The 19,404-nt window shown below is 39.7% G+C and overlaps 1 protein-coding gene and 1 pseudogene across 1 annotated transcript in view; one reads left to right on the forward strand and one right to left on the reverse strand.

The window, feature by feature from the left end:
- Window positions 1-6,986: 6,986 nt before the first annotated feature.
- LOC110349527 (chromobox protein homolog 3 pseudogene) lies at window positions 6,987-7,677 on the reverse strand (annotated as a pseudogene).
- Window positions 7,678-12,050: 4,373 nt separating this feature from the next.
- Window positions 12,051-19,404, forward strand: part of LOC147823432 (cyclin-Y-like protein 1) — a 41,931-nt gene continuing 34,577 nt past the window's right edge. Inside the window, exons 1-3 of the mRNA XM_087193302.1 lie at window positions 12,051-12,222; window positions 14,129-14,203; window positions 15,998-16,032. Of these exons, the coding sequence (XP_087049428.1) occupies window positions 12,066-12,222; window positions 14,129-14,203; window positions 15,998-16,032 (267 nt within the window). The 5' untranslated portion in view covers window positions 12,051-12,065. The remainder of the gene's footprint in view (window positions 12,223-14,128; window positions 14,204-15,997; window positions 16,033-19,404) is intronic.

The raw sequence follows: 19,404 nt of genomic DNA on the forward strand, positions 1-19,404 counted from the left end.
AGTGATCCACTTCTTCTGACCAGACCCAGCCTCCCAACAGCAAGTCAATTATATTGCCCTCACAATTCACTCACCTTTAGCCTCACCTATGAGTACATGAGGACTTTGCGGGACAGCACGGATGGATCTTGTCTTGGTCAGCTTTCTCATCACTGGAACACAATGCCTAACAACCACAACTTAAAAGAAAAGAGGGAGGAGGGGTTTAATTTGGCTCAGGGCTTCAGGGGATTCAGTCCATGGTTGGCTGGCTCCAAGGCTGGCAGTGGCTGAGCAAAGCCGCCTAGTTCACGTGGTCTAGAAATTACAGCAGGGGAATAGCACAAGAGAGAAAGGAGCAAAGAAAGGACCAGAAAAAGCCCTAAGACCATATCTCCATGACCCACCCAGACATACCTAGAAATGTGCTTTAATAATCCCCTATGTAGCTCCCAAGCCAATGAATTTGACAATCCAGCTTCACTGTTACAGATCTTAAACACATTCCATCAGTGAAAGAAGCCAGACCCCAAAGGTTATATACTATATGTTTATATCTTCATGTTATTCTGCAGCAGGGACATCTATCAAGATAGAAAGTAGGCCATTGGAAAGGAGAGGTTTTCTAAAAAGAGTCTAGATAGGGTAATTATTCTTAGGATGATGAAATGATTTATGTGGTACTTGGATGGTAGGCACACGGCTCTATGTGTTTATCAAACTGCATAGAACTGTGAATTACAAAGATCAAATTTTACTGTATGCTCATTAAAAAATTAACTAGATGCTAATTTTTCCTGCATCTCAGCAGGGAACCAGAAAAAAAATTTTGTTTTGGTGAGCAGCAACTTTCAAGAAGTGTTCATGAGTAGAAAAAACAAACAGTACTAAATGTAGTATTATGCCTTCCACAAAGTTCTTGCACAATTTCTTCACTTGTGTCCACTGCAGTGAATTCTGTGTTAATGTCAGCTCCTGGAAAGCAAGGCCTGTGTCTGTCTCCCTCTGTAGGCCTGTGGGCTGCAGTACAGTGCTTCTCAGTCGTGTGCAGTCCTCCCTTATAAGCAGAAAAACTTCTCATGGATTTCAAAGCTTATATCCCTTGTCACCTTGTTTTAAAAATGTATTTGAACATGAAAATATTACAAAACCATAACAAAATTATAAATCTATAAAGCTCAGTGTCATGATGTTGAATTAGTGGAACCCAATCATCATTCATGTGACTGTTCCTGAGATGGGCAGGTGATTACTGTCGGCACTCAGCATTCCTGATATCATTCTCTGGCCTATCGACTACCCCAAAGTCATTTTTACAGCATATCTTGATGTCATATAGAATGCCATAAAGAAATAAGGACTCCTGTAAGTACTACAAAACTCAGTCATACTTCTATTCCATCTGCACCTAACCTGTGGTAAGCAAAATTTAAGGGAAATTTGGTCCTTGTCCTCTGAGGTGCCTATGCAGGCATTGCAATGAGGCAGATGGAGACAGTCTTGGAGGTGAGGAGAAGGCCCTGTGTGTGACTGAGGGAAGGCTCTGCTATCTTTGTCCTGACTCTTTGACTGCTTTAGAGAATTGTGAAAAGAGGAAGGTGCAAACACCCTCCTCAGGTGGAATTTCAAAATTTTGCTACACTACGCTGATCTGTTTTGAACTGTTTGGAACTCACTACAGTTGGGGCAATTGTTTTTGACTGAGCTTTCAAGACTTAAAAGAAAAACAGCAACAGCAACAAAAAAACTTAGTGAGCAGTACAATAGGTAATTCAAATAGAGATTATTTGAAAAAGAAAAAAAAAGCTTGATACCTAATTTTGTGATTTGGAGAAATTCAAGCCTGAACAACGGATAGTCCAATGTCAATGCCGAAGTAGTCCAAACCTTTGCAAGATTGCATATGAAAATAAAACATGCCTCTCAGCTAATACAACAGTGCAGCCAGCCTTTGCTGAAGTGTATGAGAGAACAAGATGAGACCTGGGAGGAGGCTAAAAATATTAAAAGATAGGTAAAAAGGAAACAAGGAAATCATAACTAAAAATTGTACTTTTAAGAAGATGGCAACTTCCAGGACCCGGCCGAAGTTCCCTGAGGTGATCCATACCGGCATTCCCTTGGTTCAAGTTAGCCTCCCTCCCTAGCAGACCCCAAATTCCTCAGGAATACTGAAAGTACATAAATTCGCTTAACTGAAAAAGTGAAGAGCAGGAACCTGATCCTGAGATAAAAGAGCAGGTTGAAAATCGAAAAAATGCTTAACTTTCCTATTTGAGATTTGTTTTTGTTTTTGGTACTGGGGATCAAACGGGACCTTGCGCTTGCAAGGCCACAGAACCACTGAGCTAAATCCCACTCCTTTAAGTTACCTATTTGAAAAAAGAAAAAAAGAAGAACTGTGCCCATACCTGTAAAATGGGGTCGCACCCTTCTGGGGGGTGGGCTGCCTTTTCCCAAGTCTTCACTCCCTTTAGAGAACATAAATGTTCCCTGTTCCAGGAAATGATCCATGTCATTCCTCTGAGTGCTCACACTCCACTCTTGAGTGCCTCCTAAAACCTCTGTCTAACAACGGCTTCCCTAACTCTTTCTGACCTCCATGGGAGGCAGCAAACCTGCAAACTTTCTCTACATAGGGTTGGGTTAGGTTTCTTATCTCAGCCCTAGGGCCTCCTCAGACCCTGCCCAGTGACTGGAGGAGAGGCTGACAAGGGTATTTTCCCCCTAGTGCTGAGTGCTGCTGCCTCCTGGGCTGCCGTACAGACAAGGAGCTCAAAAATGTCCCCAAGGCTTCAGTGCCCCACAGGGGCTTCTGGCTCCAGCCCTGAGCAATGGACACTGGAGAGCCAATGCCTGGCAGCTCTGTAGCCCTCGGCCCATCACCAGCCTCTCTGCTGCCATCTCCTCCTCAGTAATGTAAGAATGATGGTGATGAGTTTCAAATGAAGAGAAGCAGCGGGAGGAATCAGAAAATACTGCCCCCAAATATGATGGTTCTTTCAAACTGAGGATGCTTGCCCAAGGAGGATGCAGACAGAGGCTTTCTCTGAGCTCCACTCATCTTCCCGAAACAACCTCCAGAGGGAACTCAGTTGCCACAAATTCCCTCCCAGGAATCTTATCAACCAGGACAGATTAGCTGGCATAGCTGGAAAGTGGGCTGGAGGTTGACACCACACCCAGGCAGACGCCCAGACCGACGCCCAGACAGTCTGCCACCTACTCTTCTAGGGCTGCTCCAGACGACTTTTATTCCTTGAGAGACTGTATCTGCCTAACAAGCAGCCCTTAGTCACCACCCACTCCCTCCCCGCACCTTCTATCTCTCCTGCCTCCACAAGCCCCAGGCCCCTGCTTCTTTCTGTATCTCAGGATACAAACTTCAGTCATCTGATGGGTCTTGGGTTTAGTTTTGTGGGACTTTATAGCCCAGCCAGAGAAGCTAGAAGGATGGAAAGAAGCCATTTTTTTGTTCCCCTATACAGGTAACCTGAGGAGAGAAATGATTCACATGTGGGACATGATCTGTGGTGTGAAAAGTTCTGATTGTCACATTTAACCCTGTAGGTTATAGTCACCTATTTCCTATTTTTGCTTTAAACTCAACTGGTCTGTGAGTTCTTGGAAGGCAGGGACCATAACTTAGTCATCTCTGCATCCACAGTCCTGAGCCCATAACATTCATTTGATGTATTTTGAACAAAGAGAGGGAATAAAATTGGAAAATTGTTCAGGAGGGAGCCAAGTGAAGAAGACAACCAAACACAGGAACAAGAATGAGTAATTTGCTCTTTGGAGTGGAGGATAGTCATATCTGAGTGCCACCTTAGAGTCAACCTCTGTACCCAACACTTTTTCATCTCAATGCATTTAACAAATTATTCCTCACTGTTCCTCGGGTGGACTCCTGGAAGCAATTCTGTAACTACGGGTTGTTTTCATTGCTACAAAACAGACCTGAGTGCTAAAAAGCAAACTATTTTTTAAAACATCTTATCTTGAGGTGCTGGATATACTTTCGATCTGGGTGTTGAATATATGTTATGTATCTGTAATCTTACCACGTGCATACTTTGTATACCTCTATATGACATTTTAAAAAATCCTTCCCCCATCAGTAGGGGTTCCGTCAAAAATCCTTCCCTCATCAGTAGGGGTTCCATCTGACACGTTTACAATTTCACCACTGCCACCCTGACAGTCCCTTCCTCAGTACCTCCAATCCTACTGCTCCCAAAGGCCACCCATGTCTACTTGGCATATAATCACAAGAATCTCCTGTTACTCACTTTGAAAAGACAAAGTCCTCCAGGCTTCAAAATACTGAAGCTTTTTGTCAAAGAGCACCCAAAATTAATATTCTCATAATCTATCCACCAGAGGGAGCCAACAAAGCAAGAATAATAGGAACATACTGACCTTAGCCAGACTCAAATCAAGATTTCCAGACACCAAAAAAAAAGTAGGTGATTAAAAGCTAATGTTTTCGTATTGCTGTTTATGTCTCTCTTCAAATCTATTAATATTTTTTCATGTATTTAGGTGCTCCAATCTTGAGTGAGTGTATATATGTATTTGCATGTTTTATGTTTTCTTAATAAATCGACTCATTTACCATTATCCAATGAATTTGACTCAGAGCAGAAAAAACTTTTAAAGTTCCTTTTGCCGGATAGAAGTAGATGAAGTTGCTGACTTACAAACAAGTTCATTCTCAGAGAACGTTTGTAAGTCAGATTCATTGCTAAGTCTGACAAAGTGAGTCTTATACAATACACCTGGGAAAGTTTGCAATTTGAATGTTTGTAATTTGGAGACTTACTGTATACCTAGGTCTGCTGTTTTTTGGTTTCTATTTGCATAAAATATCTACTTCCATCCATTGACTTCCCATGTCTGAGTGTCCTTAAAGCTTTTGCAATCTATTTTTTTTTTTTTTTTTTTTGGTACCAGGGATCAAACTTGGGTCCTTGTGCTTGTGCAGCAGGCGGTGAAACCACTGTGCTAAATCTCCGGCCCCTTAAAGCTTTTGTATCTTGAAGGTAGCAGCACTTTGTTTTGTTTTGTTTTGTTTTATTTTGCACTCAGCCTTTGTGTGTCTTAGAATTGAAGGATTTAATAAATTTACATTCCCGTTAATTATGGATATGTGTGGGTTTATTATGGTCATTCTCTTAATTGTGTTATTTATTTATTTTATTTTTTGCTGATTTATAGTTCCTTTGTTTCTGTATTGGTCGTTTGCTGTGTTTGTGATTTGTTTGTTTTTCTTTTTAAAAAAATTTTATTGGGCCGGGCATTTAGCTCAGTGGTTCCACCACCTGCCTCGAAAGCGCAAGGGCCTGAGTTTGATCCCTGGTACCAAAAAACAAAGTTGATTGGTACATTTTAGATATGTGTAATGATGACATCCAACATAGGGAATTTGTACCTGTACACGATATAGCTTTCTTCTTTTTTCCCCATTCCTTTCCCCTCCCTTCCTCCCCTCTTCCTCTCATTTTTTTTTTTTTTTTTTTTTTTTTTTTTTTTTTTTTTGTGGTACCAGGGATCAAACTCTGGTTCTTGCAGTTGTGAGGCAGGCGGGGGAAACCACTGAACTAAATCCCCGGCCCTTCCCCTTCTTATTTACAAAAGCTTTTGTTTCCATTCTTTCTTTCTATTCTTTTTTTCTTGTCCCTTTTTTTCCTTTTCTGCTCCCTGTCCCTTGTTCCTCTTCTCACTTGAACACTTTCTTCCCATTTCCCTATATCTATTACACATTTATTTACAGTTTTGGTTTCTCATGCCAGAGAAACAATGCAATGTTTAAACACATGTGTCTGATGGATTTCACTTAAGAGTATGGTTTCAAGATACATCCTTTTATCTAGAAATGTCTCAAGCTCATCCTTCTTTTTTTTTTTAATATAAAACTATTTATTGACCACTGCTCACCATTATTTACAATAAAGTAAACAATATACAGTAGGATAACATTTTGACTACTACAAAGTTATTTTTCTGGCTTCTGATGAAACAGTAACCCAAATACTGAAGATTGAGCCTACATGTAAGGAACAAGTTGGGGTCAAGAAAAACATGCAGGTCAATAATTTAGATTATAAGTTTGTTTACTCATTCATTCTAGCAGGTCCTAAATTGTGACCACCTCTAGCCACTCAGTAGGTTTCCATGAGCCAAGTCTTAGACATTCACGAATCCTGACTTTGTGTACAGATTTCAACTTGTTGTAAGGGAATGGGTCATGAGTAGCCTTTAATGTTACCTTAACAAGTCTTCCTTAGCTAATTCAAACAAACCAGGTTGACTAGTTACCTTATTCGGGTGGGGAAGTTGTTGGTAGTGATACAATTTTTCAGGAATTTTGCAAGCAAACTGCTATATTTTTGTAACAAAACACACAGATAATGGACTCTGGTATGGCTGCTTTGAAAATACCTACTTTAAGCTGACCAATTAACCACAGAATCATCTATTTAACTTGAAAAAGTTAGGACTTCAGGAAAACTTTCAATTTAACTGTGATTTATTTCTTAGGTTGCTCAGAATGATATCATCTCAAACATGAGCTTATCACCCAGTTTTTGTTTTGGTAAATGTTTAACAACAAAACAAAAACCATTTACATAAGTATTTTATTTATACACACACAAACAAAAAACTCAGAATGGTCCTTAAGCACGTGAACTAAAAATGAGTCCTGTTTTTGAGTTTGACTATGGATAATTTTCCCAATATTTAGAAAAGCAGAGGAAATATATCAGGCTATTAAATTCTGTTTTCTGATAAAGGAAGCAACTACAGAAAGCTTTTTATTTGTTCAAAGTAACCAGTGCTATTGATGCAAAACAAAACCCAACAACTTCCCCAAATACTTTCAAAACCAACATATTAAACTTGATTTTCATTAGAATGCTGTTTTTTTCACACTAGTGAATCAAACACCAAGACCCATTATATATATATATATATATATATATATATATATATATATATATATAAATATATAAATATATATATAAATGATGTAAGTTACTGAGCTTCATCTTCTGGACAGGAATGCCAAGTTGGTCTCTCTTCATAAAAAGCAATTACAATCTGAGGACATTTCATATTTGCCTCTTTTGCCAACACCAAGTCAGCCTCATCTGAATCTTTCCATTTCATGAGAAACATCAATTCGCCACTACTGTCTGTGGCACCAATTATTCGTTCAGGATCAAGACCTCTAGCAAATCCTCTAGGTTTGTCAGCAGCATCTCTTCTTTTCTTTGATTTGCTATCATCGGATTCACTGTCAGATAAAGGTTTTCTTTTTGTACCGTCTTTTTCTTTACCAGCTTTTTGAGAATTAAGAAATGCTTCGATTAATTCTGGACAATCTAAATTTTCTTCAGGTTCCCATGTATTGTCAGCATCTGTAAATACCTTCCACTTCAGAAAACACTCCACCTTCCCATTCACTACACGACAGTCCAGTACTTTTTCTACCACAAATTCTTCAGGCTCTGCTTCCTCAACTTTTTTACTTTTTCCATTTTGTTTCTTTCCCATTTTTTGCAATGTAGTTTTATTGGAGGCCATTTTTTATTGCAGACTTGCAGAGCTATTATTCACCGCCCGGGATGCTCGCGTCGTGGGTCCACAGCGTCTCGGCCTGCGTGCCTGCAGCCGCACTCACATCCGAGGAAAGGGGGCGGGGCGCAGCGCGGGCTGGGGGTGGGGGGTGGGGGTGACACCGCCCACGCCAGGCGGCCGCGAGGGGCGGGGCGCGGCCCAAGCTCATCCTTCTTTATTGCACAGTATCATCCCATTGTATAAAAAAAACCCACATCTTTTTTTATCCACTCATCAGTTGATGGGCATGTGGGCTGTTCCCAAGATTTAGCTATTACGAACTGTTCTGCTATAAACATGTGTGCATATATCACTGTGGTGTGATGCTTTTAATTCTTTAAGGAAGATACCAGGAAGGGGGCTAGGTGGCTAAATGGAACCTCTAGTTTTATTTTGGGGGGGAATCTCCACACTGATTTCCATAGTGGTTGTACCAGTCTGCACTCCCACCAACAGTGGATAAGGGTTCCTTTTTCCCCACAGCTCCACCAGCATTTCTTATTGGTTGATTTCTTGATAACAGCCATTTTTTCTGGAGTGAGATGGAATCTCAGTATTGTTTTAATTTGCATCTCTTGAATGAGCAGTGATGTTGAGCATTTTTCCATATATTTATTTACCATTTCTACTTGTTCATCTGAGAAGTGTCTATTCATTTTAGGTGATCTTTTTTGGATTGGGTCTTTAATTTAGGGGGGTCTGATTTTTTTAAGTTCTTTATATATTCTAGATATTAGTCCTTTGAGGAACAGCTGGCAAAATTTTTTTTTAATCACAGTGTGGGTTGTCTCTTCATGCTGTTGGTGGTTTCTTTTGCACAGCAAAAGCTTTTTAATAATATGAGATCTTGGTTGTTGATTCTTTGTCATATTTCCTGTGCAATCAGGGTTTTGTTCATAAAGTTTTTGCCTACACCAATGTCTTCAAGAGTTCTACCTACTCTATCTTCCAGTAGATTTAGTGTTTCTATTTTAATATTAAGATGTTTGATCCAATTAGATTTTAGTTTAGTGATGGTGAAAGATACAGGTCTAGTTTTAATCTTTGGCATGTGGAAAGGCAGTTTTTCTGCACCATTTATTAAAGAGGTTATCATTCTTCCAGTGAAAGTGTATGACTCCTTTGTCAAAGATAGGGTGGCTGAGTGTGTTTGGAGTTGTTTCTGGATTGTCTAATCTGTTCCATTGATCCTTTGGTCTGCTTTTTTGGCCAGTACCATGCTGTTTTTAATCACAGTAGCTTTGTAGTATAATTTCAAGTCAGGGTTTGTGATGCCCCTGCCTTGCCTTAATTGCCCAGAAATGCTTTTGCTACTCTAGGTATCTTCTGGTTCCAAGCAAATTTTAGGATTGTTCCTCTAATTCTTTGAAATGTGCTATTGGTATTTTATTTTACTTTTGGTACTGGGGATCGAACTCAGGACCTTGTGCTTGCAAGACAGGTGCTGTGCCACTGAGCTAAATCCCTGGCCAGCTATTGGTATTTTGATTGGGATTGCATTATATCTGTATAACAGTTGTGGAAGTATGGCTGTTTTCACTATATTGGTTCTTCCTACCCAAGAACAAGGGATATCTTTCCATTTTCTGTTATCCTCTTTGATCTCCTTTTTCAGAGTACTGTAGTTTTCAATATAAAGGTCTTTCACTTCCTTTGTTAGATTGATACTTATGTATTTCACTTTTCTGGATGTATTGTGAAAGGTGTGATTTCCACAATTTCTCTCTCAGTGAGTTTGTTATTTGTGTAAGGAATGGTATTGATTTTTAAGTGTTGACCTTCTATCCAGCTATGTTACTGGTTATTAAATCTAGAAATCTTTTGGTGGCGTTTTTGGGGTCTTCTATGTAGAGTATCATGTCATGTGCAAACAATGACAGTTTAAGTTCTTCCTTTCCTTTCTTTATTCCTTTTATTTCTCTTGTCTAATTGCTCTGGCTAATGTTTCCAGAAGTATATTGAATAAGAGTGGTGTGACATGCCGGGGATTTAGCTCAGTGGTTCTGCTGCCTGCCTTGCAGGCACAAGGACCCGAGTTTGATCCCCGGTACCACAAAAAAGAAAAGAAAAGAAAAGAAAAAAGAGTGGTGACAGTGGACATCCTTGTCTTGTTCCTGATTTTAGAGTGAAAGTTTTCAGTTTTTGTCCATTTAGTATGATGTTGGCTGTTGGTTTGTCATAGATGGCTTTTATCAGATTGAGATAAAGACTATCTATTCCAGTTTTCTGTAGGGTGTTGGACTTTGTCAAATGCTTTTTCTGCATCTATTGAGATGATCATATGGTGTTTCTTCTTGGCTGTGTTTTATATGGGCTATTACAGTTACCGATTTGTGCATGTTGAACCATCCCTGCATCTTTGGGATGAATCCTGCTTGGTCATGTTGTCTAATTTTCTTGATGATTTGGAGCATTCTGTTTGCCTGTATCTTATTAAGGATTTTTGTGTCTATGGTCATTCGGGAGATTGGCCGGTAGTTCTCTTTTTGTTGGTTGAATCCTTCTCTGGTTTTGGAATTAAGGTAATGCTTGCTTCCAGGAATGACTTGGAAGCATTGCTTCCTTCTCAATTTCATTGAAGAGTTTCAGAAGTAGCGGCATTAGGTCTTCTCTACATTTCTTGAAGAATTCAGCAGTGAATCTTTCAGGACCTGGACTTTTCTTTGTGGGTAGATTTTAGTATATGTGCTGCCGAAGTGAGCACTGTTGGTAGATTTTAAATTATATCTTCAGTTTCATTGGCTGATATTGGATTATTTAAAATTTTTATATCATCTTGGCAATTCATACAAATCTAGGATTATGTCCATTTTTTCTGAATTTTCCATCTTATTAGAGTACAGGTTCTCGAAGTAGGTACTGATGATCCTCTGGATTTCTGTGGGATTTGTTGTGATTTCAGCCTTTTCATTTCTAGTTGCATGGATTTGAGTCTTTTTTCCTTTTCTTTTATAAGGTTGGCTAAGGGTTTGTGTATTTTGTTTTATCCTTCAAAGAACCAACTCTTTGATTCATGGATGCTTTGTATTTTTTTAGTCACAATTTCAGTAATTTCTGCTCTGATATTTATAATTTCCTACCTTTGGGTTTGGATTGCTTTTCTCGGACCTTGGGGAGCATCATTAGCTCATTTATTTGAGTTCACTCGGTTTTCCTGATGTGGCAATTCACCTCTATACACTTCCCTCTTCAGACTGCTTTCATTATGTTCCATAGGTTCCAATATGTCATACTATCATCATTGTTCGATTATAGTAACTACTTTCTTCATTAATTTCATCTGTGACCCTTTGAGCACTCAAGATCATTATTTAGTTTCCATATGTGTGCATAATTTCTGTTGTCTTTTGCCATTGCTTTCTAGTTTCATTATGATCTGCTAATATAGATGGGATAATTTTGATTCTTTTGCATTTATTTCTGCATGCTTTATGGGCTAGTATGTGGGCTGTTTTGGAGAAAGTCTCATGTGCTGCTGAGAAGAATGTGCATTTTGTTGGTTTTGGAAGGAATACCCTGTAGACATCTATTAAGTCTATTTGTTCGAAGGTTTGATTCAACTCTTTGACTTTTTTGTTGATTTTTTTTTTGGTCTAGTTGATCTATCCATTCGGGACAGTGGGGTATTGAGGACCCCCATTACAACTACATTGGTGTTTATCTGACTTTTCTTGTCAATTAGTTTGTTTTATGAGGTTGGGTGTGTCAGTGTTTGGTATATATACTGTATGTTTATAATCATTATCTCTTCCTGTTGAATTGTTCCTTTAGCCAATATGTAGAGAAAGTGGATTTCAAACCAAAACTAACAGTAGAGGAGCATTTAGGTACAGAAACAGTCAAGAGTTTGGGTGCAGCTACGTCCTCTGAGAAAAGTGAGAGCTGGACCGCTCAGAGAAGCTGAATTGCCTATGGAACCAGCTTCTTATTAACCGGGGCTTTCTATAAAGTCTGTTGACCCAGACCACCTGTAGAGTTACAAAAGCCAGAGAAGCTCCAGGCAGCACCTGAAGAATGGAAACAGGCATCCTGACCCTATGTGTGAGGGAGATGACAGCCCCAGGTGGGCCAGGGTATTTTGAATCAAATGCCTGGGTGCCAGTTGGGCGGGCATGCGGACAGAACTCTGGTCGTGATTGGCTGCTGGTAACCAGGTGATGCAAGATGCATTCTAGTTGGCAAGTGCTGGCCTAGTCAGTTGGTCGGAGGTGGCCGAAGGAGAAAGAAGTCTGGCTTGATCTCTGGCAGTGGCTTTGGCTCTTAGCATTTGTGGGATCTCTGACCCCTTTAAATAAGCCAGATCACTGTCCTTAAAGACCAGTCAGCTTGGGGGGCTGGGGGGGGGGGGTTGTGAGGGTAAGGCCAGCCTGCTGGCCAGAGGGCGGGTGGAAGAACCGCAGAAGAGTCTGCTCTGCATTGCTGAGCTGCTCAAGTGGGACTGAGCCAAGGTGCAGTGGTGCCCCATGGGGAACATTGTGACCTGTTGTGTGTGCTCCAGTGCCAGCCCCGAGCTGGGCCAGCGCACGGGGCCAGTGGAGCCAGACTGCGAGTCTGAGATTTCCGTGGGAACCAGGCATGGCCACCTCCCGTGCCACATCAGTGACCAGGAGAAGCCCCGAGGTAAGGAGGTGGTGGTGGGGACACTGTTTGGCTTAGGCGAAGCTCTCACTTTCCGAACCCTCAGGGCCCCGGGGGGCTTCTGGCTCCTCTGTTCCAGGAACTGGCTTTCTCAGGCCTGGTTTCGGGTGACTGTGCCTCGCTTTCCCACACTTACTCCTCCCTGTCTGTGAGGCCAGTGTCTTTCCCTGTCTACCCTAACATCCAGTTCGTGGCCCCTTTGGTTCCCAAATCCCATTCTGGACCCTTCATGTTAAGAGCTCTATTATACCTTGTCCTGTGGGACTTTATCAAGACTTGTTTGATATATTCATTCGCGCCCTTTCCTCAGAATTCCAATATGCCAGTATTGGAGCCTCCCTGTGTGTGTGTGTGTGTGTGTGTGTGTGTGTGTGTGTGTGTGTGTGTGTTTTAAGCTGGTTCCTCTTATGTTGATACTTAATTTTCCTGGACTTCATTGAAAATTTGTCATTATAAAGGTGCCGATAGCTAAATGGCCCTTGCTGTAAACAATTTTTAATCATTTAATTAATTTGAAATTCAAATGGTAATATATTGATGCTTTTGTAGGAAGTGGTCCCAAATCCCTTCAGAAACTTCAGTCAGCCATGAAAGTCTCTGTCACTTTGTCGACATAACTTTATTTTTCCACATAACTAAGATTTTCTCATCTTCTAATAGATATGCCAAAAACGTGAATTTTTGTTGGAGTCTTTTACATAAGAATAGTTTTAGTGAACCTGTGGAAGGAATACCATGAAGAGCAATGAGTAGGCCTCAGTCAGTTTCTAGTGACCTGCATTGAAGTACATTAAAGTGGGTGATTCAAGCTCAGGTTAAACCCAGAAGCCTCATATTATGCGTATGCAAGATTCTAAGCATATTACCGGGAGGGGACAAAAGAAGGACTCTTAGGCCGTGTATGAAACAGTGAGTTAGATGGTAGTCACTACTAGTCATTCTCTTTTAATGTGTTGGCATGCATTTTGATTTTGTCAGGGTGAGGGCTGTGTGATTTGAGCATTGAACTCCCTTTTTAAAAAGTAGAATAATTTTTAACATGTTTAGGTTAAGGAAATATTGCTTAACTGTTATTATATCTGAATCTTGGCACAGTTTGTCACAAGATTGGTTAAGTAGCGTGAAGTCACTGAATAGGGTCATACCTGCCCGTGTGATGACTTTTATTACCTCAGGTAATAGCACGAAAGTTACAAAAGTTTCGTTTTCACTAAGTGAATGATTCTCCCAGCTTAGTTCCAAGAATCAAAAGTACATGGAAATGGAGAAAAAGTAAAAGAAAAAAAAATCAGTTTACATCCAGGAAGAGTTTGTAGATCAGGAGATTGCATCTCTAAGCAGTCTTAAGTCTGCCTTGCTGAACAGCCACCAAACAAAATAGCTAACAAAACGCGGTCTCTTATTGAGTGCAGCTAGGATTAACCATGCGATCGGTTGTCTGCAGAATGTTTGCTGTTTGAAAATACTCGTTTCACTGAACTGGTATCTGACAGTGTATCCGTGATGCCAGGACAGCGCTTGCTCTCGACACTGATCCTGCAGTGTGGCAGTGTCAGCACAGAAGGGCGTGCTTGTATTTCTGTGGGGTGAGTAGGACAGGGGAGGAGGGCATATTCGATTCATCTAAAATGTGCTTTAGATCGTTCAGGTGTAAGTTTAGAAAAATAAACCTAGGACATAGCCTATTTCATTCCATAGGTGTAGAGAGATTCTACATTTGGACAGTTCCCCAGGAGAATTCTTACATGCTTGCCTGTGTTTCTTTCCTATTCATAACTAAAAACTTTCTCAACACTACTAAACGATTAAAGGTGTCGTGTAGCTACTTTGGAGGCCATCTACTTGCCTACTGAAGTAAATCAGCACATCCTTTTCTTTTCCTCTGTAGATGGAGCTCTGGAATCAAACCCTGCTGACCATCTAAGGGCAAGCACAATTTTCCTGAACAAATTTCATGCAAACGGTAAGACACTACTTCTCCCCATCAAGGATAGGACTGAAAACCATTGCTGTTTTTTGTGCTACGTTAGACAGTATTTAGAAGAACTCATACGTTGGCTTCCATTTCTCAGCTTTCCGTATATTCACTTTACTTTTACTATGTGATTATACATTTTCTTTTAAATGTCACTGATTGAGAGCATGTGGCTTTATGTTAACGCATTTTGGCACTTTATCAGTACAGTAGACCACATGATTAAGATGCAGTCATGGATTTGTACTTATTTTTTCACACTTTTTGAGCTTTTCTCTAACTCCACAGAGGAGATTTTAAAGAGAAATGATAGGACTTAGTTAAACTTAGATTAGCATATCAACAAATTAAAAAATCATGTGTTCTATGCATATATATGGGAGGGAAGAGAGGGAGAGATATTGAATCATCTCCTCAACCTCATTCCCCACAGTGCTCTTACCCAGTGAGCCTGCCTCACAGCACATTTATGATTTATGGTGTTCTCAGAATTTTCAGCTATTCAAAACTTTTTCACCCTCATTTGAGAATTGGTGCAAACATGCTCCTCTGCTATTTCCTAGAAGGATAGCCGATGTGTGGAATGAGTGTAAATTTCTCGTGTCCTATTTGCTTTAGGAATCAGATGTATGAACTTGTCTGCACCTTGACTTCTTTATCTTTTTTTTTTTTTTTTTTGGTACCAGGGATTGAACTCAGATCCTTGTGCTTGCGCAGCAGGCGGCGAAACCACTGAGCTAAATCCCTGGCCCACGACTTCTTTTTCTTAATGTTTGGTCAGTTCTTTTTCTGTTAAAAAACATATGTGACCAAAATTTTAGTTGATTTCAATGGTAAGAATTTAAGGAAGGTAGGTTCGATACTGCTTGGAGAGATGCAGCACAATGAAAAATGTTTTTTACCTGCATTTGCGTTGGTGTGCAATTTTCCTTCCTGAGCAGGTCATTTCTGGTTAGCATTGCTGTGTTTCTCCATTTCTTCGAGGGCCTAGGGCCTCTCCGGGGGGAGCATAGGAAGCCCGAGGGGCTGCCCTGGGCTCCCCTCTTCAGGGGAAGGAACGTGCCTGCAGCGGTGTTCAGAGGTTAGAGGGGAACGCAGAGGGCACTGTGGCCCCTGTTGCTCTTGGAGCATTTATCCTGTTAGAGCAAAATGAATTTGTGTGTGTGCCATTGACACTCTGCTCAGCTAGATCAGCACACTCATTTCAAGTCCAGGATTTAAGGTGGATTACTTTACAGTTGTTTAAAGACCCACTCATTTTTTAGCAACATATTTTCAGTGCAGTATCCTTGTAGACTCCCAGTCGGTGTTTCAGGATACTTCGGGAATTGTAGTGCAGCGAGAGTTCAGTGCTTAGCCAGAAACTGGTTCTTAGAGCTGTCTGCTGTTAGATGCTTGTAATTAAGCTGTATGGTAATGTACAATTATAAAGTACTATTTATTTACTCAAGAAAGTCTGTACAGTGGTTGAGATTTGCAATAAGTTAACGTGTTTTTTTTTTTAATTAGCTAAGTTTCTCATCTGGTCCAGCTTGTTTTATAGTTTTCTTTCATATAAGGAGAGTCTGTCATCTTTTAGGTTAAAAAAAAGGTATAACTAAGTTTTTGGTTTTTACTTTATGGAATTCATCTTGGCAGATGATTTATTTTTAAAAATAAAATAGATTTTTATTTCATTCTGTATGTTTGTAATCCATTGGATAATTAGTGGCCACTTCTATATACTTTTCTAAGACATTTGTATCAGAATGGATCAGTTTTTTTCTTTTTTTTTATTCTTAGCACGAGATCAGAGGAAAAGCAACTATATCAACCAAGTAAGTAAATAATTGGAAAGATAAGAAACTAAGAGTGAATCAAAATATTTCTGCCTTCATTTCTAAAAAATATAAAGAGGAGCCAGTCTGTTACCATGGACTTCTTTTTCTGCATTTTGTAAATCTCTTACATTTTCCTACAATGTTTTAAGTCTACTCAGGAAAGGCTTTGACTTAGTAATTTCCATTTTTGATGGGTTTTGATGTATAAGTTAATTACAGGAATGTGGATATAGAGTTAAAGATGCACTTGAAATATTTTGCCTTTATTTAGTCCCTTAAAAAAACAGTAGTAATCTATTTATTTTGGTACTGGGGATCAATCTGAGGACCTTGTGCTTGCCAGGCAGATGCGGCCCCACTGAGCTACATCCCTGGCATGAGTAAACTATTGAATACATCAGTTTTTAGCACTATTTATTATTTTTCTGTCATTAACAGTTGAATGTTTGGCTTCCTCTTTCCACCATGACCTTATTCTCCCCTCTTTCCTTGCAATGTACCAGATTGTATTAAATTAAATAACAAATTGGTATTTACATTGTGACTATTGTTCACTGCTGAGTTATGCAATAATAGTCCCACTGCGCTGCCTCTTTGTACACCTTTAATTCTTTCTCTTAAATATTTCTGAGGCCTGAGCAGTTCTGTACTTCTCCTGCATGATCCCCTTCCCCTAAGCAATGTTAGTTCACAAAGTCAAGTACAGTAAGAAACCCCAGCTGGTCTTTCTATTTTTTTTTTTAATTCTTTTATTGGTATACTTTAGGTATACAGTTCGTTTACATTTATCATTGGGCGTTTGTACCTGTACATGATATATCTTGGTTCTTATTTTTTTCCCATTACCTGTGGGCCCTTCACCTCCTCCACCCTTTCCCTATTTACATAGATTTCATTTCCTTTTTTTTTTTCTTTTCTCATAGTTTTTCCTTTCCCTCTTTTCCTTTCCCCTTCCCCTCTCTTCATTCGTTTGTCTTTGGACCTTTTTTCCTATTTCAAATTATCAATTATTCATTTTAATCATTTTAACCCTTGTTTACACTATCAGTTTCTCACACTAGAGAAACTATTCGGTATTTACACGTGTGTCCTATTTATTTCACTTAAGAGTATGGCCTGGATATGCATCCACTTAGCTATAAATGACTCTAGTTTTTCGTTCTTTGTGGCTGAATAGTACTCCATTTTATTTTAAAAAACCACATTTTTTAATCCAGTTTCCAGTTGATGGGCACTTGGGCTGCTTCCAAGCTTTAGCCATTACAAACTGTGCTGCTATGAATATGGGTGCACAGATATCACTGTGGTATGATTCTTTTAATTCTTTTGGGAAGATACCCAGCAGGGGAAGAGCTGGGTCAAATGGACCTCTAGTCCTAGTTCTCTGAGGTGTCTCCATACTGACTTCCCCAGTGGTTGCACCCGTCTGCACTCCCACCAACAATGAAGAAGGGTTCCTTTCTCCCCACAACTCCGCCAGCATTTGTTATTTGTTGATTTGATAGCCTCCATTCTTTCTAGGGTGAGGTGGAATCTCAGTGTTGTTTTCATCTGCATCTCTCGAATGGCGAGTGATGTTGAACATGTTTTCATGTATTTGTTTGCTGCTTTTACTTCCTTGTCTGAGAAATGTCTGTTCATTTCAGATGCCCATATTTGAATTGGGTCTTTGAATTGAGGGGGTTGTCTGTTAGCTCTGTTGGTGGTTTCTTTTACAGTGCAGAAGCTTTTTAATAAGATGAGATCCCAGTTGTTGATTCTTTCTGCTAGTTCCCGTGCTGCTGAGGTTTTGTTCATGAAGTCTTTTCCTATGCCAGTGTCTTCAAAAGTTCCACCTAACTTTTATCTTCCAGCAAGTTTAGTGTTTCTGTCTTAATATTTAGATCTTTAATCCATTTTGATCTTAGTTTAGTGCATGGTGATAGGTATGGGTCTAGTTTTAATCTTTGGCAGGTTGAAGTCCAGTTTTTCCAACACCATTTATTAAATAGGCTATCTTTCCTCCGATGATGGTGGTTGGCTCCTTTGTCAAAGATGATGTGGCTGAGCATGTCTGGAGCTGTTTCTGCATCTTCTAATCTATTGCACTGATCCTCGGGTCTGTTCCTTTGTCAGTACCATGCTGATTTTATCACAGTAGCTTTGTAGTGTAGTTTCAAGTTGGCGATTGTGATACCCCCAGCCATGTCTCTGTTGCCTACAATTGCTTTAGCTATTCTAGGTCTCTTCTGGTTCTAAATGAATTTTTGGATTGTTTTCTCTAGTTCTATGAAGTATATTGTTGGAATTTCAATTGGCATTGCATTGACTCTATATAGCAGTTTTGGAAGTATGGCCATTTTCACTATATTGGTCCTTCCTACCCAGGAGCAAGGGATGTCTTTCCATTTTCTTGTATCCTCTTCGATCTCTTTTTTCAGAGTGCTGTAGTTTTCAGTGTAGAGGTCTTTTGCATCCTTTGTTAGATTGATTCCTAGATATTTCACTTTTTTGGATGCTATTGTAAAAGGAATTGGTTCCCTAATTTGTGTCTCAGTGAGTCTGTTATTTGTGTACAAGAAGGCTATTGTTTTTTGAGGGTTGACCTTGTATCCACCTACTCTACTGAATCTGTCAATTAAGTCTAGAAGTCTTCTGGTGGAGTTTTTTGGATCTTCTATGTAGAGTATCATGTTGTCAGCAAATAATGACAGTTTTAACTTCTTCCTTTCCTATCTTTATTCTTTTTCTTTCTTTCTCTTGTCTAATTGCGGTGGCTAATGTTTCCAGAACTATATTGAACAGGAGTGGTGATAGTGGGCATCCTTATCTTGTTCCTGATTTTAGCATGAAAGTTTTCAGTTTTTGACCATTTAGTAGGATGTTGGCTCTTGGTTTTTCATAGATAGCCTTAATCAGGTTAAGATAAATACCTTGTATTCCAGTTTACTGTAGGGTGTTTATCATGAATGGGTGCTGGATTTTGTCGAATGCTTTCTCTGCATCTATTGAGAAAATCATATGGTTTATGTCTTTGAGTCTGTTAATATAGTGTATTTCATTTATTGATTTACGTATGTTGAAGCGGACCTGCATCCCTGGCATAAATCCAACTTGGCCAGGGTGTGTATGATCTTCTTGATGCCCCTCTGTATTCTGTTTGCCAGTATCTTGTTGAGGATTTTCGCATCTGTGTTCATTAGGGAGATTGGCCTGTAGTTCTCTTTTTGGGTTGGGTCTTTCCCTGTTTTTGGAATCAAAGTAACACTTGTTTCCAGGAATGAATTTGGAAGTATTGCTTGCCTTTCAATTTCCTTGATGAATTTAAAGAGTAATGGCATTAATTCTTCTTTAAATGTCTTGTAAAATTCAGCAGTGAAGCCATCCGGA

Source organism: Heterocephalus glaber, unplaced genomic scaffold (genome assembly GCF_053883595.1).
Source record: "Heterocephalus glaber isolate CG9 unplaced genomic scaffold, H.glaber_assembly_v1.0 deba00001586, whole genome shotgun sequence".
NCBI classification, from domain to species: domain Eukaryota; kingdom Metazoa; phylum Chordata; class Mammalia; order Rodentia; family Bathyergidae; genus Heterocephalus; species Heterocephalus glaber.